The sequence below is a fragment of the Symphodus melops genome, assembly GCF_947650265.1.
Source record: "Symphodus melops genome assembly, chromosome: 3".
NCBI classification, from domain to species: domain Eukaryota; kingdom Metazoa; phylum Chordata; class Actinopteri; order Labriformes; family Labridae; genus Symphodus; species Symphodus melops.
The window spans coordinates 21,267,589-21,289,091 of record NC_136693.1 but is presented as its reverse complement, the minus strand read 5'-3'; the positions used below and the strand labels follow the sequence as shown (position 1 = coordinate 21,289,091).

General features: G+C 37.4%; 1 protein-coding gene across 3 annotated transcripts in view; it reads right to left on the bottom strand.

Moving 5' to 3' along the window:
* Nucleotides 1–19,757: 19,757 nt before the first annotated feature.
* mdga1 (MAM domain containing glycosylphosphatidylinositol anchor 1) overlaps nt 19,758–21,503 on the bottom strand; it is a 186,264-nt gene continuing 184,518 nt past the window's right edge. For all 3 annotated transcript variants that reach the window (XM_079340221.1, XM_079340222.1, XM_079340223.1), the window contains one exon: nt 19,758–21,025. In XM_079340221.1, the coding sequence (XP_079196347.1) occupies nt 20,940–21,025 (86 nt within the window). In that variant the 3' untranslated portion in view covers nt 19,758–20,939. The remainder of the gene's footprint in view (nt 21,026–21,503) is intronic.

Genomic DNA, 21,503 nt, shown 5'->3' with positions numbered 1-21,503 from the left:
CTTTTTTTATCAGAGTAAAGCCAGCTGTTAAATTAAAGTACATGAAGTTTTTTTTTCTTCCAATAATTACTTGCAATACCTTTCCAACTATGAAACCTGCCTGTTAAAGGGAAGTTTTTCTTGTCACGCTATAACGGATTAAGCATGGCCCTTGCAATATTGCAATAAGTAAGGTCTTTTACCTGCTTTTTGCAAAGTTTCTTGAGATAACACTTGTTATGAATTGACGCTATACAAATAAAGATTGACTGATTGATAGAAACAGTTGCAGTGAAAGAGAGTATTCCACAATGAATTTAATTTTGATTTATCTCTTAATAAGATAATCAAGACATAATGAAGTGTATTACAGTCAATTTTCACTCTGTTTGCGAAGGCATCCACCTCAGAAACTATAGCATACTGAATATTAAATGATGATCTTTTGTTTTTCAGAGGGAAGATGCAATTTAAAGTGGTTCAGAAGCAGAGCATAAAGCAATGTGTTGCACTATATGATGACACATTAAGGATCCACCATCATAAAAAGACATACCTCGACTGATACTGATTTTTAGTGAAATACACCAACCATAATTAAACAATAACAAGCCTCTAAGTCAATGCTGTTGAGTTTTTTTAGGTGCAATCAGCAAAAATATGACAGCTACAGCTGGATTTTAACAAGCACTTAACCTTTGTTGTGACTGATTTCATATTTTTAATCTGAGTTGACAGCCCTTTATAGGCCTGATGGTCCAAATTTAAATCTACAATGTTAGTTTGAAAGCAACCACTCAACAGTCTTTAGTTGCTGTGTTACTCTTCAAATATCCCTGTTGTTAGGAGAAAATAAACCAAAGGCTCTTCAAGGTATCGATTCTCTTCTTTATTTCTTCCACATCTTGGTCATCTCCTGACCTGTTTCAGTTTGTTTTTTTGCCTTCTCCCCAGGCATCATTTCTACTTCCTTGTTTTCCCTTTTCATAATGTCTTTCACTATATTCTCACTTTACCTTGTTTTGTGACTTCTCCACCTTTCTTGACTTCTGTTTTTTTCTGCCTTCCTTTGCCCTCACCCTATCCCTTCTCCACTTTACTGCACTTCCCTTCCTTCCTCACACACAAACACACCTTGACCTCATCTCCCTCCCTTATTCTCCCATAGGCCAGCTTTGTTTCTCAGTGTTAATTGGCCCAGGCTTCCTCCTGTTCCATAGGTCCATTAATAAATGATATTCTGTCTTTGAGGTTGGAGGAGCTGCAAGTATGGGCAAACAGAAAAATTGCAGTATACAATCAATTAAGTGTGCACTAACTCAAAACTACATCCACTGCACACAAACAACCTGATAAACTTTCATCAAATGTAGAATGGTTTTGAATAATTTACCTTTAACACACAGAGGTATTAATTCAGCAAAATTTACACTTCTTTTGGATTACATTTTCAAAGTTTCTCTTGTGTTTGGGGTCTATGGAATAGCCATTGACTCCTATTTCACAGACAGACTTCCGTAGCTGAGTTTAATAACTCTAAATATCCTGCTCATCTCCATTTGGAGTCCCCCTGGCTTGGTTTTTGACTCCTACTTTTCATCTATGGTCCTGCCAAATGTTGGGATGATATAAATGTATGGATGGCTCACAATGTTTCCAATAACCTGAAATTTGCGCAGAAAAATGTTAATTTACTAAATATTGGAACACAATTAGTACTAATACATTAAAGACATGTATAAAGTTGTAGAAAAGCTCTTTCCTCCTGAACCTGGATTGGAGACTTCTTAGTCAGTGCGCTACTTCCCTTCAGAATAAATGGTCTTCATCAACAAACAGGGTGAATCTGACATCCAAGCCTTTCTGAATGTCAGCACAGAAGCCTAGAAACATAATCATTTAAAAGGATTGATTGACTGTGTGATTAGTGATGCCCTTGCTTTTTTCGCTTCAAAACCTGAATGAGGCGAGTTTACAGTTAGTACAGAACCACTGTGTCTTTGCTCTTGGTACATTAGTCCAAAATGGGGCCTTAACGTGGCCTGGACCAAAACAATTCATAAACCCCAATCCACAGAGTAGTTACTGCCAATTACATAATGAAAGTACAAAAAAAATTCAAACTTTTGTAGAAAAACAACTTTAAAATTTAAGATGACAATGCAGGGACATGTGACCATACAGTAAAATGTAACAATAATATTTCTATTGTTTGTTTTTGTCTATGGCAATGCAGATTCCACATCTCATTAAAGTTCCAGCACCAGCATGCAGTTCCAGAGTTGCTCCAAGCGAAGCTTGTTTGAAGCCTCTTCTGTATTTGTGGCTGTGTTTCTCTGTGGATGACACCATTTCCAATTTATTAAGCCACGCTTGTTTGAGAGGGCCGGCAAATTAAGTGCCGGATGTTGTTTTTTTTCACCCTCCATCTCTGTTTTTCTTTTTCTTCTATACACAGCAGAGAGTTGCAGCGAGCATGACTTTGTCTCTGAACCTCTAATACAGCCTGGTTCCTCTTTGCTACCCTCTGTGTGAGTATGTCTCTGTGTGTGTGTGTGTGTGTGTGTGTGTGTGTGTGTGTGTGTGTGTGTGTGTGTGTGTGTGTGTGTGTGTTCTGTTGGAGTCTTCCTTGCTCTGCCAAAGAAACTCAGCCCAACTGAGTTCTTTCAATTCATTAGCTCCCCACCAGTGTACCCCGCTAAAACAAGCACAAGCAGCGCCTGTTTACTGTGTGACAATACACAACAGATAAACAATCTGATGCAGAAAGTGAAAATTCTCTCTCCTCTGCTACACAGAGTTTGTGCTTTACAGTGTTATTATTATTATTATTTGTCAAGCAAATTGATGTTAAATTATTTTTGACTAAGGGTGGACATTCCATCCAAAATTACATGAAGTTCACCGAGGATGTACCAATGGGTTGTGTGACATATGTAGTTGCTCTCAGAAAATAATTATGTTTGTAGGGGAATTGCTACATGTTGGCTGCTGTGTGATGTATTGTTATGGGTTTTTCATATGAAGTCTGTATGATTTTTATTCTCTTTATAACTGAAGGAGCAACAGTCCAAAAGAAATGTCTCTTTACATGACCATTGCACCTTATCTTATTCAGTTACTGTATTATTAAACAGCCATACTAGCTGGTACAGCACTGCTTTGAACAATATGCTTACAAATAAGTGGTAATATACCAATTATGATTTCCAGAACTATCTAGATTATTTGCTGTTTCTGCCTCTTTTATCATGTCAAATCATATTATGGATTACTAGTTAAACAACATAACGTATATGTAACAGAGTTTTTATTGTTATTCCACTTGCTTATATGATTGTTTTGTTTTTTTTTATCATCGGCTCAATAGCGCCCTCTCTCAGGTGCAGTATAAATGCACAGTGGTAACCGTAGCGGGTACCATTTTGGAGAGACGTGCCATGGTAAGTGGCTGTGTGCAGCACAATGTACAAATATTTTGTATTAAGGTCGTTAGTAGCACTTGTGGTTTCATAAAATTGTAATAAGATGTGTATGTATATTATTTTGATTAGATTATTGTTTGTTAAATGTATTTTCTTTGAGATAACGAGTTACCATGACAACGAGCTAGCTAACTTGTCTCGTGTTGAATTTATTTTATAGTGTGCTGCCTGTGTGCGTGCCAAACAAATGAATGACCAGCATTTATTCTGTTCCCGTTCAGACGGACTTGCCCCGATAATAAATTGCCACGTGAAAAGACCAGCAAGCCTCCCGCTCCTTACTCTTTACACAGGGCCGAGGCGAGGGGTTTATTGAACCAGCCAGATGAGCTCGGTTACATATAATTATGAAGAATTTAAGTATGTCATATACTCAACTTGAACCTGAAGTGAAACGTTTTTTTTTTACAAACAAGTGTTCATATATGGTGGGACAGATATCAGGACAGGTTAGCAGTGAAATTGATGTGGCGCCTTAAGGGACAGCTATTTTTTGTAGTGACTATTGTTTAGTTTGCTTACTTGTTGTTGTCATTTCCTGTTTTATTTTGTTAACTGTATTATTGTGTTTCTCTCTTTTCTGTATATTTTTTCGTTGATAGGACTGAGTAATGTTTTCAGTGTTCCCTGTTTTATTGTGTAGTTTTCCCCCGTGTACCATGTCTATTGGCTGAATTTCCTACCTAAACCTGAGCCCTTACAGACGTCTCTGATTCAGTGCACGAGACTGCAAGGGCTCGAAAAGGATTAACATCAATGGGAAAGCACTTTGTGACTTATCTGTAATATGGCAGCATGATGTCATATGGCATTATGTATTTTTATTTCAAATTTTTAACTTTACTCACTCAAAGCCCCCTCGCGCTTATAAAACGTCCTTACACATATAGGCTATCTAAATGTCTCTGTTGTGGGATAAATAAAGGGGTTTCTTATCTTTTGTAATGGGACTAAATGCTCTCTGTCTCTTTTTAAAAAAAAATGGATTTGCTGTAGAGTTCTGAATTATCTGTAGTTTTTAGATATAGTTTTTTTGGTGGACGGTAAATAGTGTGTGGTTTCAGCTCGAAAAGTCAGCGAGAGATTTCTCTCACACTTGACGGTTCGACAGTGGGACAGCTCGATGCCCTCGCAGACTTCGTCAGTGAGTGTGTGAGCATGGGCATTGAGATTGAACCATGAGTGTTTCTTCCTGCCTCACAATGACTCCTCACCTGTGTCTGTTTGATTACTTAGTCTCCATGTTTCTTTTCTTCCTAACCATGCTATTCTTCCTACTGGAAAACGTAAGGTTATTGTTTTTGCCCTTCTCTCATTCATATTTTGTTTATATCTGCAATTGGATTTGCACTCCTTGTACAGAGAAGTCCGTTAAAAAAAGACAATATATCCAGTTGCTGTATTTTCAGTCTGGCCAACTTTGAAGACTGACCAAAGGCAGACTGTTATCCCAAGAACCACACCTCTTTTAGGATGAAAATGCAAGCACAAACTTTTGGGGATGAGTACCTTAATTAAAGTAATATACCAAATACATTTTAAAGAGTGTAAAGAAAACATAAAAGACAAACGAAACAATCCTGTTTTCTGTTTCAGGCAGAGAGCCAGAGAAGATTGGAAGATTTATTGCTTTATTGTGCATTTCATACAACTTGCCCTAGTACTTCAGGTAAGAATAATCTTTTTAATATCACCTCCAGCTCTCCTCTCTTCTCCCCACCATTCTCCTTAATAAATGTGTACAGACCTTCAGAAACCCAAACAGTCTGCTTTAAAGTTCCACAGAGGGAAACGTTGCAATATAGAGAGAACATAAACTCAAATATTCTTTTTCTTTTCCTCCCCCTGAATAAAAGCCTCTGTTTTATTCTATCCAAAGAGAGACAAACAAACTCAATAAGCATGAGGAATTTTTACACCCTGAGCATTTTAATCTTTCCGTTTTCAAAGACTAACACAAACTCTGGGGTCTTGTTAGACACCCAGTCCCCCATCAGTGTCAGGCCCTCTGCATTATCACCACAGGAGTCTCCCTCAGCCGCCGGCAGTGTTGGAACGTTGTTGTTTTCGATCGGAAGCAGGCAGGCATTTTAGTTAAGTGTACAGTGAGGAGGGGGTTGTTGGCAGTACCACAACACTATCAATGAAGGTCTAGCCAGTGTCATACTCTGACAGAAAGCATCTCACCTAATAAATGTCTGAAAGAGGAGTAAAACAGAGGAGAAGAAAATATGGGACGCAAAGATTGACAGACCAAAAGAAATAAGGAGGCAGAGCGGAGAAAAAGAGAGTTAGCGATCCCACAGGGAGAGGGGACACGCACAGGAAATAAAGACTGTGGGTTTGATCCAGCAAGACTCTCTCTCTTTCAAATCATGCCAATTCAAGAAAAATGTGTTTTGCTCACAACTTTGTTTAATAACAGTTTATACTGGATCTATTTTTTTTTAGTCTCACATGGGTGATGTTTTGAAGATTTCAAATTCTGTAGTTTAGCTTTCCCAACTTTTCATCAACTTTTTCAATAACAGAGCTGAAAGATAAGCCACTCACATTGGTGATTGTATTAACTGTTATCTAGCTGTTAGCACCAAAGGAGAGCAAACAGACTTAGTGCAATGCGCTCTATCTGGCTCATGCTGATGCAGACTAAACCGTTTATAACAATTGTGTGTGTGTGTGTGTGTGTGTGTGTGTGTGTGTGTGTGTGTGTGTGTGTGTGTGTGTGTGTGTGTATGTGTGCATGAGTGTGTGTGAGCACATCTATGCACAGCGTGTTCAAACACAGTAACAGATAAGCAGGCGATTCTGTGTGAGTGGGTATGAGGCTAATTGGCCAGTAATAAAACCACTGGCTTAGTCACTCGTACAGATATCTAGCTTGTCTGAGGTAGAAATCAGAGCTTTGTAAAAAAGCACAAGGTCAGCCATGTGTCCTGCAGAAACTCTGCATCTGTACGGTTATATATTATTCCAGTGTATTTGCATCTAGCTAGCAAGCAGGAGTAGAGCTGTTATTGATGTTACAAAGTTTGAAGATGAATCCACACCAGTTGAGGGTTTTTTTTTTTTCTCAAATAGGATTGAATGAATAAACGGGAATCAAAATGTATATAGCATTGCTTTTATTTTCTTCTATGTGGGAGGAGCTCAAGCATAATTACGAATATTATGCCAAAGTAAACAAGACTGGTCCACTTTATTGAAGGGCCACACTCTTTCAAAAGTGAAAGTGTTTGTTTTAGGAATTTCTGAGTTGTACCATGGAGCCAGTCTTGCCTTTTTATAATCATCTATGATCAAGACTGATTCTCAGTGAAGCTGCAGCATGATCAACAAACTGATCAAGCTCAGGGGAATTAGCATTAACATAAGAGCTTTCAATTGCATCCTGACATGATACTGAATCAAAAGCAGCGAGAACTGCTTCCTTTAATTTAGCTATAGCTTTGAGATGAGATGAGATGCATTTTTATTGTCATTGTACAACAACATTTCAGAAATATCAGATGCACTTCTAGTTATACAAGTTACTAAAAAGGATTTTTTGGTAAGACAGTAAAGTTTTTCAGTTTCAAGACCATGCCAAGGTCCAGGATGTTGTTAAACAGTGTAGGCTTGTTTTCCCCAGGCTGAAGTGAATAGAGTCCAATAATGAAATTATAACAATGCTAAGACTATGACTATCAATCTCCACATGAATATTAAAGGCACCTAAAATAATGTTTTTTTTCTGTGCTAAGAACTAAACTTGCTAAAAACTTGATGTCTTATTTGTAAACATTTACAAATTGCTACTAATCCCTCTCCCTTTAAGTTTAAATCTTTAATTCTCAGTTATGTATTTTTTGGGGAAAAATACCTAATATGTAGTCAATTTATTCTCATATTTTATTTAATTCAAATACTTGTTATTTTAGCCTTGTTTTTTGTTTCACACCAATACATCAAGGCAAATTCCTCTTATATGTAAAAGTACTTGGCAATTAAACCGATTCTGATTCTGAATAGAAAACTCAATTATCTATTCCCATGATTTAAAGTTTTCTTCATGTGTTGCAAAAAGTGTCATATTGCATCACATGAAGAAAACTTCCAGGCAAAGAAAAACATATTTTTCTCATCTCAGGGCAAAATGAGGGTTGGATTCACGACCATTCAACACTACTACCATGTTTCTAATGATACACAGCTTCATGCAAATGGGTGAAGTATCCCTTTAAAATGAAGGTGATAGAGCACTGAAGTATTTTTCCTAGCTTTAAAGACTATTGAAGATTAATCTGCGGCATAGGGGCTACCATGACAGTGCACAAATGTCAATGGCTTTTTTTTAATCTACCACTACAACCAAATAATAATGGTTTTAAAATTAGCCAAAATAAATACAAGTAATAAAAAAAAAGTCCTGCTGCTATCTCCTGCTGTTAATGCTGCCTCTGAGTATTACCCTCAAATGAGGCACTCCACAGCGAATGGACACAGCATGTAATCATAGGTCATTAAATCCCTCATTAATAGCACATTCAGTGTCCTGCCTGCGAAGAGACCCGCTGTAATCTAGAAAACCAGCTTTTTCTAAAACCACTGAATCTGCACTACTTTTTCTAATGCCCTTTTAAAAATGTCTTCTAATAGCTGATAGTCTCTCATGTCTGGAGTGGTTACAGGCAGCTGAAAGAGAAAAGAGTGCATAAAAGAAAAGCCCCCCCCCCCCGCGCACGCTTTTCTCAGGCTTTATTTAACGGGGAAAATGTAGTTTTGTGAAAGGATGATCCAATAAAGGCACCCCTGGGGATGGATGTGCTCAACGTCCTCTCGTACAAACCTCTGGCTTTCTCTGTCTCACCCAATCAACACACACACAAGAGACACACACTTACACACACACACACACACACACTGGAGTAATACTGCTCTTCCTGCAGTAAATCCTGATCACAATGATGAAAAGACTACTTAACGATAATGTAATATTAGAAAACCAAAGCTTTCAGCCTTCCATGTGATGATGGACTATTATGGACTCGTCCATTCAAAACAAGTGACCAGCGAGGTTTGGCCACTGAAAGAGTCCTTGCAACTTTTGCTCTCTGGATATATGGTTCTGAAACATTTAAATAAGAAAAACAAGGGGATAATTAGATAGATAGATAGATAGATAGATAGATAGATAGATAGATAGATAGATAGATAGATAGATAGATAGATAGATAGATAGATAGATAGATAGATAGATAGATAGATAGATAGATAGATAGATAGATAGATAGATAGATAGATAGATAGATAGATAGATAGATAGATAGATAGATACTTTATTGATCCCGAGGGAAATTCAAGTTTTTTTTTTGTTTTGTTTTTTTAGATAGATAATTAGATTTTTGTTTTAAATTAAAAACATCTAAACTGAAATTCAATGTGATTTTCTTTTTCATGGTTATACATGAATGAGCAAACATTTAAAAATGGCTTGATTTTATGTATCCATTTTGAAAAAAGTAAAAGAAACTGAAAGACAGAAACGAGACAGGATGTTGCCATCAAAGGGGCAGGAGCCTCTAATGGATTGTGGTGTTGATCTTTAGCTACAGAGCTGCAACAACAACTGTCAAAGTTATGGAAATTATACTGTTTTGATCATTAACAGGTAGCCTACTTTACATTCTATGCAAAACAACTTTTTAAAACGGAAATCGAAACACCACTTGTTTTTCAGATTTTAATATCTGTTTCAGAATCATAAATCCAACAACAATTATAGCTCAATAGACTACATTGAGCTATAATTGCAACACTGTTTTGCATTGAGTTAGGTTTACTATAAGAAAAAGTAACAACTTTTAAAGATTTAACGAAGAACAATTCCCTATGTTCTTATGAATGGATGCAAAAGTACTTTGTTGAATAAATTAGAAACCGTATTGCTGAACAGCAGCATTGGCCTGTTGAAGTTGGAAGCTGTGTTGGAACCCTCGCTGTCTGAAAGATGCTAAGAGACAGAGTGGAGAATAAACAGTGTGGCAACACTCATGATTACTGTAAGAATGGTGATCAGAAAACAGAAAGCTGCAATACTTTGAAAGTCAAGCATTGCAAAGGCAAAAATGAGCCATCACAAGTCTGGCTCTGTCAAATTTTAAGGTGTTAAATATACAAACAGGCTGCATCACTCAGAAATGTTTGTGCTTGTTCTTGTGTGCTCCAGAATAAACTAGAAAAACACTCATCTAAATGTAAAATGGATTGGTATTGTCTTGTAAATCCAAATGTGATTAAACCTGCTTCCTGTATGGACCCTGTTTTTTTGTCTCTGTTGTTCTGAGTCGGAGAGTTCCTGCTTGACCTTGCCTTGGCGGCACAGACCAATCGATAGCTGTGATTATTAGAGCAATGTGAGTCACTTTAATTCCAGCTAGAAGCCAAGGAACATCAGTATTCATGAAGACAGGTCATTCTCCTTGGTATTTTTCATTCTAAAATAAAATTGTGCTGATAATATAACCCTGTCTCGTTCTTCCAACCTGCTTTCCCATATGTCATTCAGCATTCACTGATGCACAGAAGTACACTGAACCTATAAAACAATAGGAAATCAAGTCTACAGTCATGCTTGCAGCTCTTTGAAGCTGTATTCAAAGAAGCTTTGGGTATGAGCTTATTCCTATAATAGACTTCACCAAAGGAATTTGGATGTTTATGTATAGAACCACAAATATCATCTATCAGATAACTATCAAATCACTTCAAATAGAAAATGTGCAAATGCATGCTGTTGTGGAGAGTCACGGATCACCACAACTTTAAGGTTAATTTTCTCAGTTAAGTCTTTGACAAACAAACTTGCAGCATTCCATGTAATGGTTGTTAAAGTTTCAAAAGAAAGCAGTAGGCAAGAATAACTTTGCATTCTTTCAAGGGACTTGCCACTTGACAAAAGGTGTAGCTGTCTGCAGGTTATTCCACTTCAGCAAGTGGAAGAATTAAGTTTTGAAACATTGAATTAACTTTAAAAAAACACCTAAAACACCCATGAAACTGTTCAAAGACCAGAGGTGTCATGATGGGGCCATCTACCTCATTCAAAATTCTCTGAAAAGGATCTGCATTACAGTTTTTCTATTAAATATGGAGATAAACTGCAACAATAAAACATCTCATGCCACAGTTTCAAGTGGATGCTTGTTGTCTTGAGTGAGTTTTTGTTGCGTGTTAACTGTCCTCCTCATTAAAAGCAGATGCGTTGGGCAGCTAACTTCTTTCTGTTGACCTTTAACATTTGAACCAATGTTTGTCCCAATCTGAACATGATCCTTTGTCTGTCATTTGGAGGAATTACCAGTTAAATTTGGCTGTTGGTAAGTATCACAGTGTATTTTGATCAAGCCTTTACAGATAAAAATACCACAAACAAAAATGGACAGTTACTGGTTTGCATTAACAGCAGCATTATCAATGCTGCCAAAGACTCATGTGAAGTGAAGACTCACTTCATTCCATTTCACGTAGCCAGAAATTCTTAGACTTAAAAAATTGACTTCCAAGAAAATTTAGAGTAGAAATGTGGTAAAACTAGGATAAATATTGGAGATGCTTTTGAAAAATAGAGAGTTGAAACACAGAACGGTTTCAAGACCTTTGCAGAGCTGGCTAAATACTGAAGCTTCCATCTTGACATGAGAACCTGAGTGAGCATTGACTGTTGGGAGGAAGGGGTGGGGAGAGACAAGCCTTTCCATTTCGTATATGGACAGAGTTACATATTGGTCAATGTTTGTACGAATTTCCTTGAAATCGTTCAATTTGGTATCTTTATGAGTATGTCATTCAAATCTGCCTACCATCTAAGAGTAACTGTAATCATGTCTGGGTATAATGTCTTACAGCAGCAGAGTTTGTTGTCTGAGAAGGCTGGCTAAAGAATGAAATGTATGTCTGACATTTATGAGTCAAGATTTACTTGGAATAGTAAAGAATTTGTGGGATATGCCATTCAACAGATATAAGCAAGTGTATTCACAGGTAGGTGAACATTTTATACACTTATCATCATGGAAGTCACCACTGCAATAATTTGCCTTAAACAACTTTGAACATTCTTAAACCCAGAGGTGATGAACGTGACGCTGAGGTTGTAAAACAATCAAAGTCAAGTTTTTATTTAAATCGTGTGTTATTAGGAATATTTCACCGGTATGAAGGCACAGGGAAAGATTTTTGGATGATCTTTTTATAGTACATTTTCTGAAAACTGTAGTTTCACCAGGGCAGACCTATGTCACTAGCCTTCGCCGTTACATTATTACGTCACCGAGTGGAAACGCGGTCGAATTGTCTCTATAACACTATCGCCTTTCCCTAATTCCTTTATGGATTCTCCTAACACCTTTCCTTAACCTAATTGCGTTTTCCATGGGGTTAAGGTGAAGTGGATAGACAAAGTAGATAGGAGGGACAATCCAAACACACCCAGAGTCTTTCTGTTTCTTCCCACCTGTGTCAGTTCATTGTCATTTGTGGTGTTGGATATCCGTTCATGTTTCCTGTTCCTTGTAGCTCTCTGTGTTCTCTCTGGACTTTGGATTAATTATTTAAGTAAGTTTTTGTTTGCCTTCTTGTTTTGTTAAAATAAATCATTGTACCTTTTCCGCTGGGTCCAACACAGTGTGACATGTAGTGTGACATGTAGCCCTATTGAAAACTATGTACTTGATTCATGAAAAAAAAAAAAAATGTTCCAGTGTTAGATTGTGAACAATGAAAAAGCAGGATATGTGACCTTTGTTGGATATTCAGGTCATTTGGAGTCCTTTATACTAAATCTCCCTCATGAGACTATAAAACATTTATCAGAACAATTCAACATTTTACCTTCAGATCTTCATCCACTGAGGAAGTATTTAAAGAAGCCACAGAGAGCAGTGTTTGATGAATAATGTAAAAAGGACAGTCGTAAGGATGTAGATTTTCCCTCCCTTTATACTCAGAGCGTCTGGAATGAAAGCACACAAGATCTCCTGTGGCTGAATATCAAACAAATGGAATTCACTCTTCAAGCATAGCAGAAGGTTTTCTGGGAAGGTTTGCGACTCCTTCGAGAGTAATGCATGTGTAAAGCTCTCATCTATGAGCTGTGTTGGCATTTTCTACAGGAAGAAAAGCAGAGGACAAGACATGGTAGTATTTATCATGTTGATGATATTTAGTACTAAACCAAGCAGCAACCTCCGGTGTTGAAAAACTAAACCATGTGCGAAAGTGCAAAATCCTGCAGTATGTTGAGTGTCCATATGAGGCTAGAAGATTCTCAAGGGCCTCTGTACGAAACTTTAAAACTGTCCTGACAGACAAACTTTTCTTTGTGTTAAGTGACTTTCAAAGTAGCACTTTAAAAAGAATGGCTCTTTTTACAGGAAGACAAGGCATCAAACCAGCTTTATAAACACAACAAAAAACACATGACTTTGTTTTATTGTTTTAAATGGGATCTGAAATCTGAAATGAGATAACTTTATAACATAAATGATCCATTAAAAAAGATTTCTTTTTTTTTTTGTAACTTTGCATTACATTATCTCAAAGTTCAACACATGAACAAAATAATTTAGAAACAACCCTTAGCATTGGTTTGAACATTTCCTTTGACGGTTTGTACACGTGCGTACTAAGTACTCTGTAGTGTGTCCAAATCAATTTCTCAGGCACAGAGCACAAACTATCCATAATGAACCCTGGGTAATCTCTGAATCAACAGGCACTACAGCAAAGCCCTCTGCCCTTCACACAAGTGTGATATAGTCACAGGCTCAGTAAGAAATCCCAACTCCCCAGTGTCACCAACAACAAATGAAGGAGAACAGCACAGCGCTGAACCATTCAGCCCAAACCACTTCACCCTGCGCTGCACTAAGAGGTGGCTCAGAGTAGAAAGCACATACTAATTAGACTTCTATCTGTACATCTCTGCTCAGCTCAATAAGAGAGAGGAAGGAGAAGAGAGGAGATGAGAAGGGTTAGAGAGGATAAGAGCTATGGTCTTTGGTTATTTTTTTTTCTCTAATTAAACTTCACCTTATGACATAGACATTAGAAAAGATCAGAATCATCGACATGTATTCATAGCGAGCTACAAATCATGTAAGTGTTTTTGTTTTTTCAGACAGAGGGAGAGCAGGCATGTCTTGGTTGGGCCTCACAGTTTATTCTGAAAGTAAAAAGACTTTAGCAGAAATAGCTGAAAGTTCAACTATCTGACACTTACGACTTTTCCCAGCCTCCAGACTGATATAAGCAAGCTAAACAGGGAAAGCCTGTTACAAAGGTCAAAATACGGCAGATTCTTCATATCAGCTCTATATTATTTGGCAGGCGTATATTTCTGTACTGTCGCTGTATCTATTTCACCTGTGATAGAAAAGATATTGGGGACAGCCCAAGAAGAAAAACAACAAAGGCTAAGGGGGAAAAGACAAAAACAAATTGGTAGGAACAGAAAGCAATTGCAAAGCACATTTAGAGTCAGTGATAATGTCAGTGCAAGTGAGAAGATAACTGTGCGCCCTTGGAGTGTAAATGAGATCAGATTACAGTATTCATTGTGATGGCATGACTTTGTAGTGACATCCTACGCTGAGGTGATGAGAGATGGAGGAAAGCTGTTTGTGTGACTTCATTTTACTTTTACACACGCGGCTCACAGATTAGCGATGCATGAGCTGGCAGCCTTGGCAGAAAAGTCATTAGTGGGAAGCGATTAAAATTGTTAGTAATTTTTTAATTCCTGAGTAAAAGCATCTACGTCATAAGCTATCCATCTTTTTCTCTCAGAACACAGGGATGATATCAAGTGAAAATAGAGGCTTAGGAAAGCTGTTGAAGTAATGCTCCATCATATCTTTATCTACATTTAGACAAACAGGTATAAATCTCAGGAAGTTGCTTCATTAAATCGAAACCTTAATTAAATGCAATGCAACAATCAATTTTGGAGTCAATGATCTGACACTGCTCCGTAGCAAAGCCAAGTGGTTTCTTGTGGTATAAGCTATCTTCATCTTTTTACTGAGGCTTCAGGTGTTACTTGCTTCTTCCATCCTTCTTTTTGTAATAGGAGCATGACTACTCCATTAAATGTCTCTTCAGTCATGTGATGGATGTCAGCCAATTATTTGGACAGGTTTTTGCAGTTGATAGAGAGAAGGCTTAAATTGTTTTGAAGTTCATTTTATTTATTCACTCAGTAACAGATGCTATGTCCTGGTTTACTCATTTCCTCTTATTTGGTCATTTTCTGTCCTACTGTTGCGTGTTTCCCTAGTGTGTATTTATATTGTAGTATTTGCTAGTTTAGTCTTTCGTGTTTCCCGTTTTATTTTGTACTGTTGCTGGTCTTGTCTTACTTCCTCCTTTTATCTAGGGGATCATTTTGATTGTCCCTCCTATCTCCTTTCACTATCATCTTTACCTGAACCCCGGAAGCATTTAATAGCGGTTCAGATTCTCTACAAGTTAAGGAAAGATGAGTTAATGCTTCCTTTATAACCTCCTTCAGCATAGGAAACACTGGACCATCCTTTACCAAAGGAGATGAGACAGTGCTGCCCCACAATTCCTTGCTGCTAGAACATTTAGAGAGAGCTGCACTTCCAACCGTTCAAGAAAACTAACGATCTGTTGGAGGACAAATGAGACAATCTGCAGTTGTCAATCTGCATTTGGTTTATATATTGATTTGACTTATTATTAGTTACTGCCTTTGTTTTTATTTTATTTATTTATTTTTATTATTTGTGTGTGAAGAAGGTGAACATTGCTTTTACATATTCTTTTATAATGTTTAGTGGAGATGCTGATGTTGATTCATATGAGAAATTGTAATATAAAACATTGTTAATAAAAAAAGGGAAAGGAAACTATTGAAAAAGTTACCACTGCAATAATATGCCTTGATAATCTTAAACCAGAGGTGAACTATGAACGTGATGCTGATGTTGTAAAACGATCAAAGTGAAGTATCGTGGTAGCTTTTATTCCTTTTTTCCAATCTCGTGGTAGTTAGGATTGTTTCTGTAAGAAGGCACAGCGGAAAGGTAGTTTCACCACAGCAGACTCACGTCACTAACCTCCGCTGCTGTCACATTATTACGTCGGCGAGTGGAAATGCGGTCGGACTGTCAAAACAACACAATCGCCTTTCCCTCATTGCTTTATGAAATCTCCTCACACCTTTCCTTACCCTAATTATGTTTTCCATAGATTTAAGGTAAAGTGGATAGTGAAAGTAGATAGGAAGGACAATCCGAATGCACCCCTGGTTTCTCTTTATTTTCATTGCCCTGACTGCCTTCACCTGTGTCTATAATCTCACCACGTGTCTGATGACCCCTGTGTCTACTTAGTCTTCCTGTTCCTTCCCTGTTGTGTCAGATTATTCGTCTTCTTACCTGTTTTAATGTATTTGCTCCTAGTGTTTGATTTTCCTGTGCCTCCCTGTGAATTGGTTTAGTGTTTGGGGATTGTGTTTGGACTTTTGTTGAAGATAGACTTCAGACTTTTTGTTGATTAAATCAGTGCTCTTATTCTTATTCTTAGTTTGGTCCTCCATCGTAAACAAAATAAGCATAGGGCTGTTCAACACAAGCGCAAATACATAATTTCACAAATGTTTATTTGAACCTTTCATGTTTCAAATATATTTTTCCTCTAAAATACTTCAGAACATGACAGAGATATACAACAGCCAGCACTGGTTGACATCCTTCTCCTTTTACCTCACATTCAAAGTGCATCTAATTAAAAGTGCACAACAACTGTAGTTCCAAAATGAATCCAAACATACACTGCTGTATGACATGGAAACCTCCGCTGGACAGTCACTATGTGTACCATCACTGTGACTGACGTTTCCTCAAAGTGAATGTGAAGACAATGCTCATCACAGTGAGTTTCAATAGTCAGGTGAGTCCTTCAAAATAAATTCATTAGCTTTTAAGGCGTATCACATTGAAGCTGCAAGGTGAAACAATTAGATAACCAGATAACAGAGACACCACCATGTGTTGGTCAAATGATAAAAGACCCATTGAAACACTGAGATTCAGTCTGTGGACTTGAAAGATGTAAGAGTCTCTCCATTGTCGTATTTTTGGTACTTTTTTCCCCATCGAAAATATTTTCCTGAAACAAACGTTAACTGTTCTGAACCTTTTTTAGGGCGAATCCAGACATGGGTCACAGTGTTTTGTTGAAAGGTTTTTCTGGTCTCTGAACCGAAGCTGTAATACCCCAAAAATGTATTAAGTTTTATATAAGCATTAACCAGGAGTGGTATCAACACAGAGACACCAAAAGTTTCACATCACCCTATTTCTTACAAAGTGTACAAACGTTGCAATGTTGCCAGGAGGAAGTTTTTCCACGCCAGCTGCTCAGTGTATTGGCAGCTTTTACATTTAATAATGATGCTTTGTCAAGATAGGCTTTCTCATCTGCAATAAACTCAAGTCAGCGCAGACAGTCGATGGGAGATTAACAGTCAGTGTGTCATTCCAGTATATATGTATTTTTACCACTGTGATGGCATTTAGTGCGTGTGTGTTCCTGTCTAGCTCTACAGGGGCTTACTGAAAAATATGATTTAGCATGTTGCTTACTGTGTCATATTTGTGAATATTTAATAGGAAGCAGAAGATACCAAAATTTGGACACCAACATTTATCACTGTTGTGATGACTAGTCTCAAGCTACTTGCTAGAATCAATTTACCGTCACCAACTGATTCCATCAAACAGACCATTCTTCCCACTTCTTCTGAAAAACTAGGTGGCTGTGTTTTCTGTTTTTTTCTGGATCATGTTTGACAAAACAAAAAAACAAAAAAAACCTGTTTTTTTAATCATCATTCAATATTGAGAGGCATTCAGATTATCAGAAAAAAATGATTAAAAAAACTGTATGCCATCATATGTAATCAAAAGACCATTAAAAAAAAAGACACTTGATATTACAATTGTTTCTAAACGAACTGAAGAGTAGTGCAGGTATTTATTTTAGGTATTATAAAGATTTGTTAAAAACAAACATGTTTTGATGGATCTTGAACCTTCAATGTAATTTAACATGATGGTGCAGGTGTGCTTCAGATTCAGTGCTGCACGATGAGCATGTTAAAGATGTTTACTTACTCTCTGACAAAGAAAGTCAAGTAGATGACACAATTGACTTCATATTACAAATAAATTACAAGTCGCATGATTGTGTTGTTCTTTGACTGGAATAATGCATTTCACTTTAAAAAATCAGTGACGTTAAAATGCAGTTACTTAACAGTTTAAAACGCTTCCTTTTTAAAGCCAGTGACGGGTGCTTGAGTTATTTTCTATTAAAAAAAACAAAAAAAACATGGTCATCTCATGGTAATCATTTTTAAGTTGAATGTAAAAGAAAAACAAATGTAATCCTGTATGAATTGACCACTATCGTAACAGCCATTATCCCAACGTGTCATATTGCTTCATGTCTTTTGACACTCATAAGTGAAAAATTAAGTTTTTGTTGGTGTTGCTTCATTAGTTAACATACAATAGCTTGGCAATGAGTTTAATACTTTGCACAGTTGTATTTGATGTCATATTCTGACATTTTGTTCCTAGGTGGTTTTAATAATGTAACTTTAGCTGTGTATTGTCATAGAACAAAATGTCAGTTTGGCAGACATAACAAAGGTTACAGCAGCGTTCTGTCTACTTTGTAACTGACGCACGTCCAAATGCAATAACTACAATGTTAGTGTCTCCCAGGTTACTACTGCCGTTGAAAGATGAGGCAATCTGAGAAATTATTTGACAGCATGATGAAATGCCATGCACATCAATGCTTAAAGATATTTCCAAAGTGTGTTTAGTACTTTACAGGTACCAAGTGACCTATATTATGCTGCTGAAGTACTAAATCATTTTCATAATAATGTATTACTGATATACGTTTCACTTGTGGCTGATTCCTTTTACCATGAAACATGGAGGAATTGTTGTAAATGCACGCAACCAGAAACACTTTGCAATGTTGCATTTTGGTAATATGACAGGCATTCAGCATATATATCCATAGGAAACTTTTATAAACACGTGTGACTGCAGAATGAAACATTTACATTAACAGTGAAGCATGTTACTTAAATTCAATTCTTCAATAGCTTTGCATCATTCAGACACAGCCTGTGGTCATCATACCAAAGTAAACTGTGATGACAGAAATAAAGCTTGGGTACAGTTTGCTTACAGCACGATTTTTTTTTTTAGTATGCAGTGCTCTATGTGTGTGTTTGTGTGGAGGGGGGTTAGAAATCTGGCAACAGGCTCACATACTGCATCTCTGTGGGAACTAAAGGCTTGCCATCGAAGACCATGAACATCAATACAACTTGATTTAAATTGGTTCTTACAGCAGACTGGATGAGCCAACCAGGTGGATAGTTGCAGTGTGTCATGGTTTAGATTCAATCAATAATACAATTCTTAATGACCTCAATATTGAATGAAAGGTATGTGCCATTATTAAATCAGTGTGACATGACACAAACAAAGGTGTGGTCTTTGAATGATTGATTCACATGTATTGCAATCGGTGATGAGGCATAACAGTATATCATAAGCAGTTCAGTTAGTGAAGCAGGTTGGCTGGTTGATGATAAGATATTTAGAGATAAGCTGAAGTATGACGCAGCAAAACATAGATGTACCACCTCCTTAACAGAAAAAAAGCTACAGATTTCATTCATGAAACGTTATGAGCGGTATATAGCGTTTTAGATGTTAGTATTGCTTTACTTTCAACAATCATATCGATGTGATTATGAAATGATTTTTCCCACCTTTCACTTTGTGTATGTAGAGCTCATACATGACATTCAATAACCTGTGGAAAAAGAAGTGCTCTCCGATCATTCATTATTCACCTGACCTCACTCCAGGCTCTTTCTTGCCTCTTGTAGCACACCATGTTTTTTTCTTTTCTTTGGAGACATGTCCGACTACGTTACCGTGGTCAATCATTCCAGACATCTGAGTCATGTTATCCTCTGAATGGAAGTTCATGGTGAGGGAGGAGAAATGTGAAAAGTTGCATCTATGAGCCATAGATTTTCTTCAGGGTCATTCACAGAGCAGGCATGTATTTGAGGCAAAAGTTGAGCTGAGGGCCCTGCTGTGATGTCAGCAACTGTGTGTGTGTGTGTGTGTGTGTGTGTGTGTGTGTGTGTGTGTGTGTGTGTGTGTGTGTGTGTGTGTGTGTGCTTGAAGAAGACTTTGTCAGAATCCTATCCAAGAGGCTTTTGGGGCATCTTTGTATTTCCCTCCTCGTGCTCACATTCGGTTCAAGATCTCAAATCATCTTCTCTGCCTCTGATTAATATTAATATAATACTTCATTACCCTCTCTCTGTCTTTGACCCTTATAATGTGAAAAACAAAAAACAAAAAAAAAGAAAATATCAAAAACACTGAAAAGGCCTGACAAATTGCAACACGACATAAGTAGAATAAAACCCAAAGGAACAGCAGAGGTTGTATAAACGTTGTGCTTCTTTAATTCCACTTTGTAAAGTCCTCCACTGTCCTAGTTGTGTTTTAGTTTAAACTTTGTTATATTTAATATATAGAGAGATAAATGTACACGTATAATCCGCACTGAGGTTTGTCTCTTGTTGCGAGCAGAGGGCAAACAGAGAGGCTACCATGAGCACCTTTCTTTTCCCCTCTGCGTCCGGTTTGTTCTTCCCTCACAGTTCGTTTGTTTATTCTGTCATTCGTTCATCAGTTTTAATTCCCATCTGTCTCTTTATCATTCAGTGGCTCCCACAGTCTCGAAGGTTGGGACAGAAGAGACAGTCTTGAAGGATATTTCCTTCCTTTTTCTACACTCTCTTCCTGGACTCCCCGTTTCCTTGTTATATTCCCTCAGGTCCTTTGTCATCTTTGGTAGAGTGTCCGACACTTTGGTGTGTCTGGGGGATTGGGACGAGGTGAGTACACGAGAAGGTGCACATATGGATGAAGAGGGTTGACGATGGAGGGGAAGAGGTGACAAAGTGACACGGACATGGACAAAGTCAATCTAATAAGACTAAATAGAGTGACAAAGGAGAGAGTATGAGGTTTGACAGTCAAAGATCATTAACTATATTATTCTAAATACAGTATGAGTGTCAGTTGGTTATGCTAGGAGTCTTAAGGGAGATATGTTCAAAGAAAGCAGAGCAGAAGAACAAGACAAAGAATTTGTGTTACCATTTATCGCAGCAAGAAGAAGGATGAAACGGATGCATGACGGATAGAAGGATGTGTGGAGAAGGACAGACTTTTAGGGAGACAGGTGAGTTTAGGAGAGGGAAAGGAAGGAGGGTTGAGAAAGAAGTAAAAGAGTGCGAGTCAGGGCAGTGTCTGTCACTACAGACAACATGTGCTGTGGAAGAGCTCATCATCTGTAGAGCAGTGACAGGAAGCAGGAGAGGCCAAAGGTCAGCCAGCTGGCCAATGGGAGCGAGTGAGATCCACCGATCAGAACTGTGGAGACAGATTTTAAAAACATCAACACATTTTATTAATCCAGACAGTTATTTTGTTCATTATGTGATGATGGCTCATGCCATAACGTCCTTATTGATCATTATGATTGTTACCACAGAATTATTGATTATTACTATTCATGATTAGATGTATTGTATTGTTAATTATCATGTGCTTTGTAATAACTTGACATGTTTGTATATCTGTATTTCTGTTTTTATCCTTCAAATTTTGTATATTTTAAAATAATTTTTTCAGAGTCCTTCCTGCTTGGAGAGAAACGTTTCTTCGATTTTTCTGTATGTACAGCACAATTTCAACTGCTACAATTATCAGTCACACTTTGTTGTAATTATTATAATCACTGTTGCTTACACTCGTCGTATTTCTACTGTTATTAGGAGCATTGCTATTTTGGTTCTTGTTCATCTATTAGTTTTGTTGCATCATGTGCGTCTCTCTCTCCCTCTGTGTG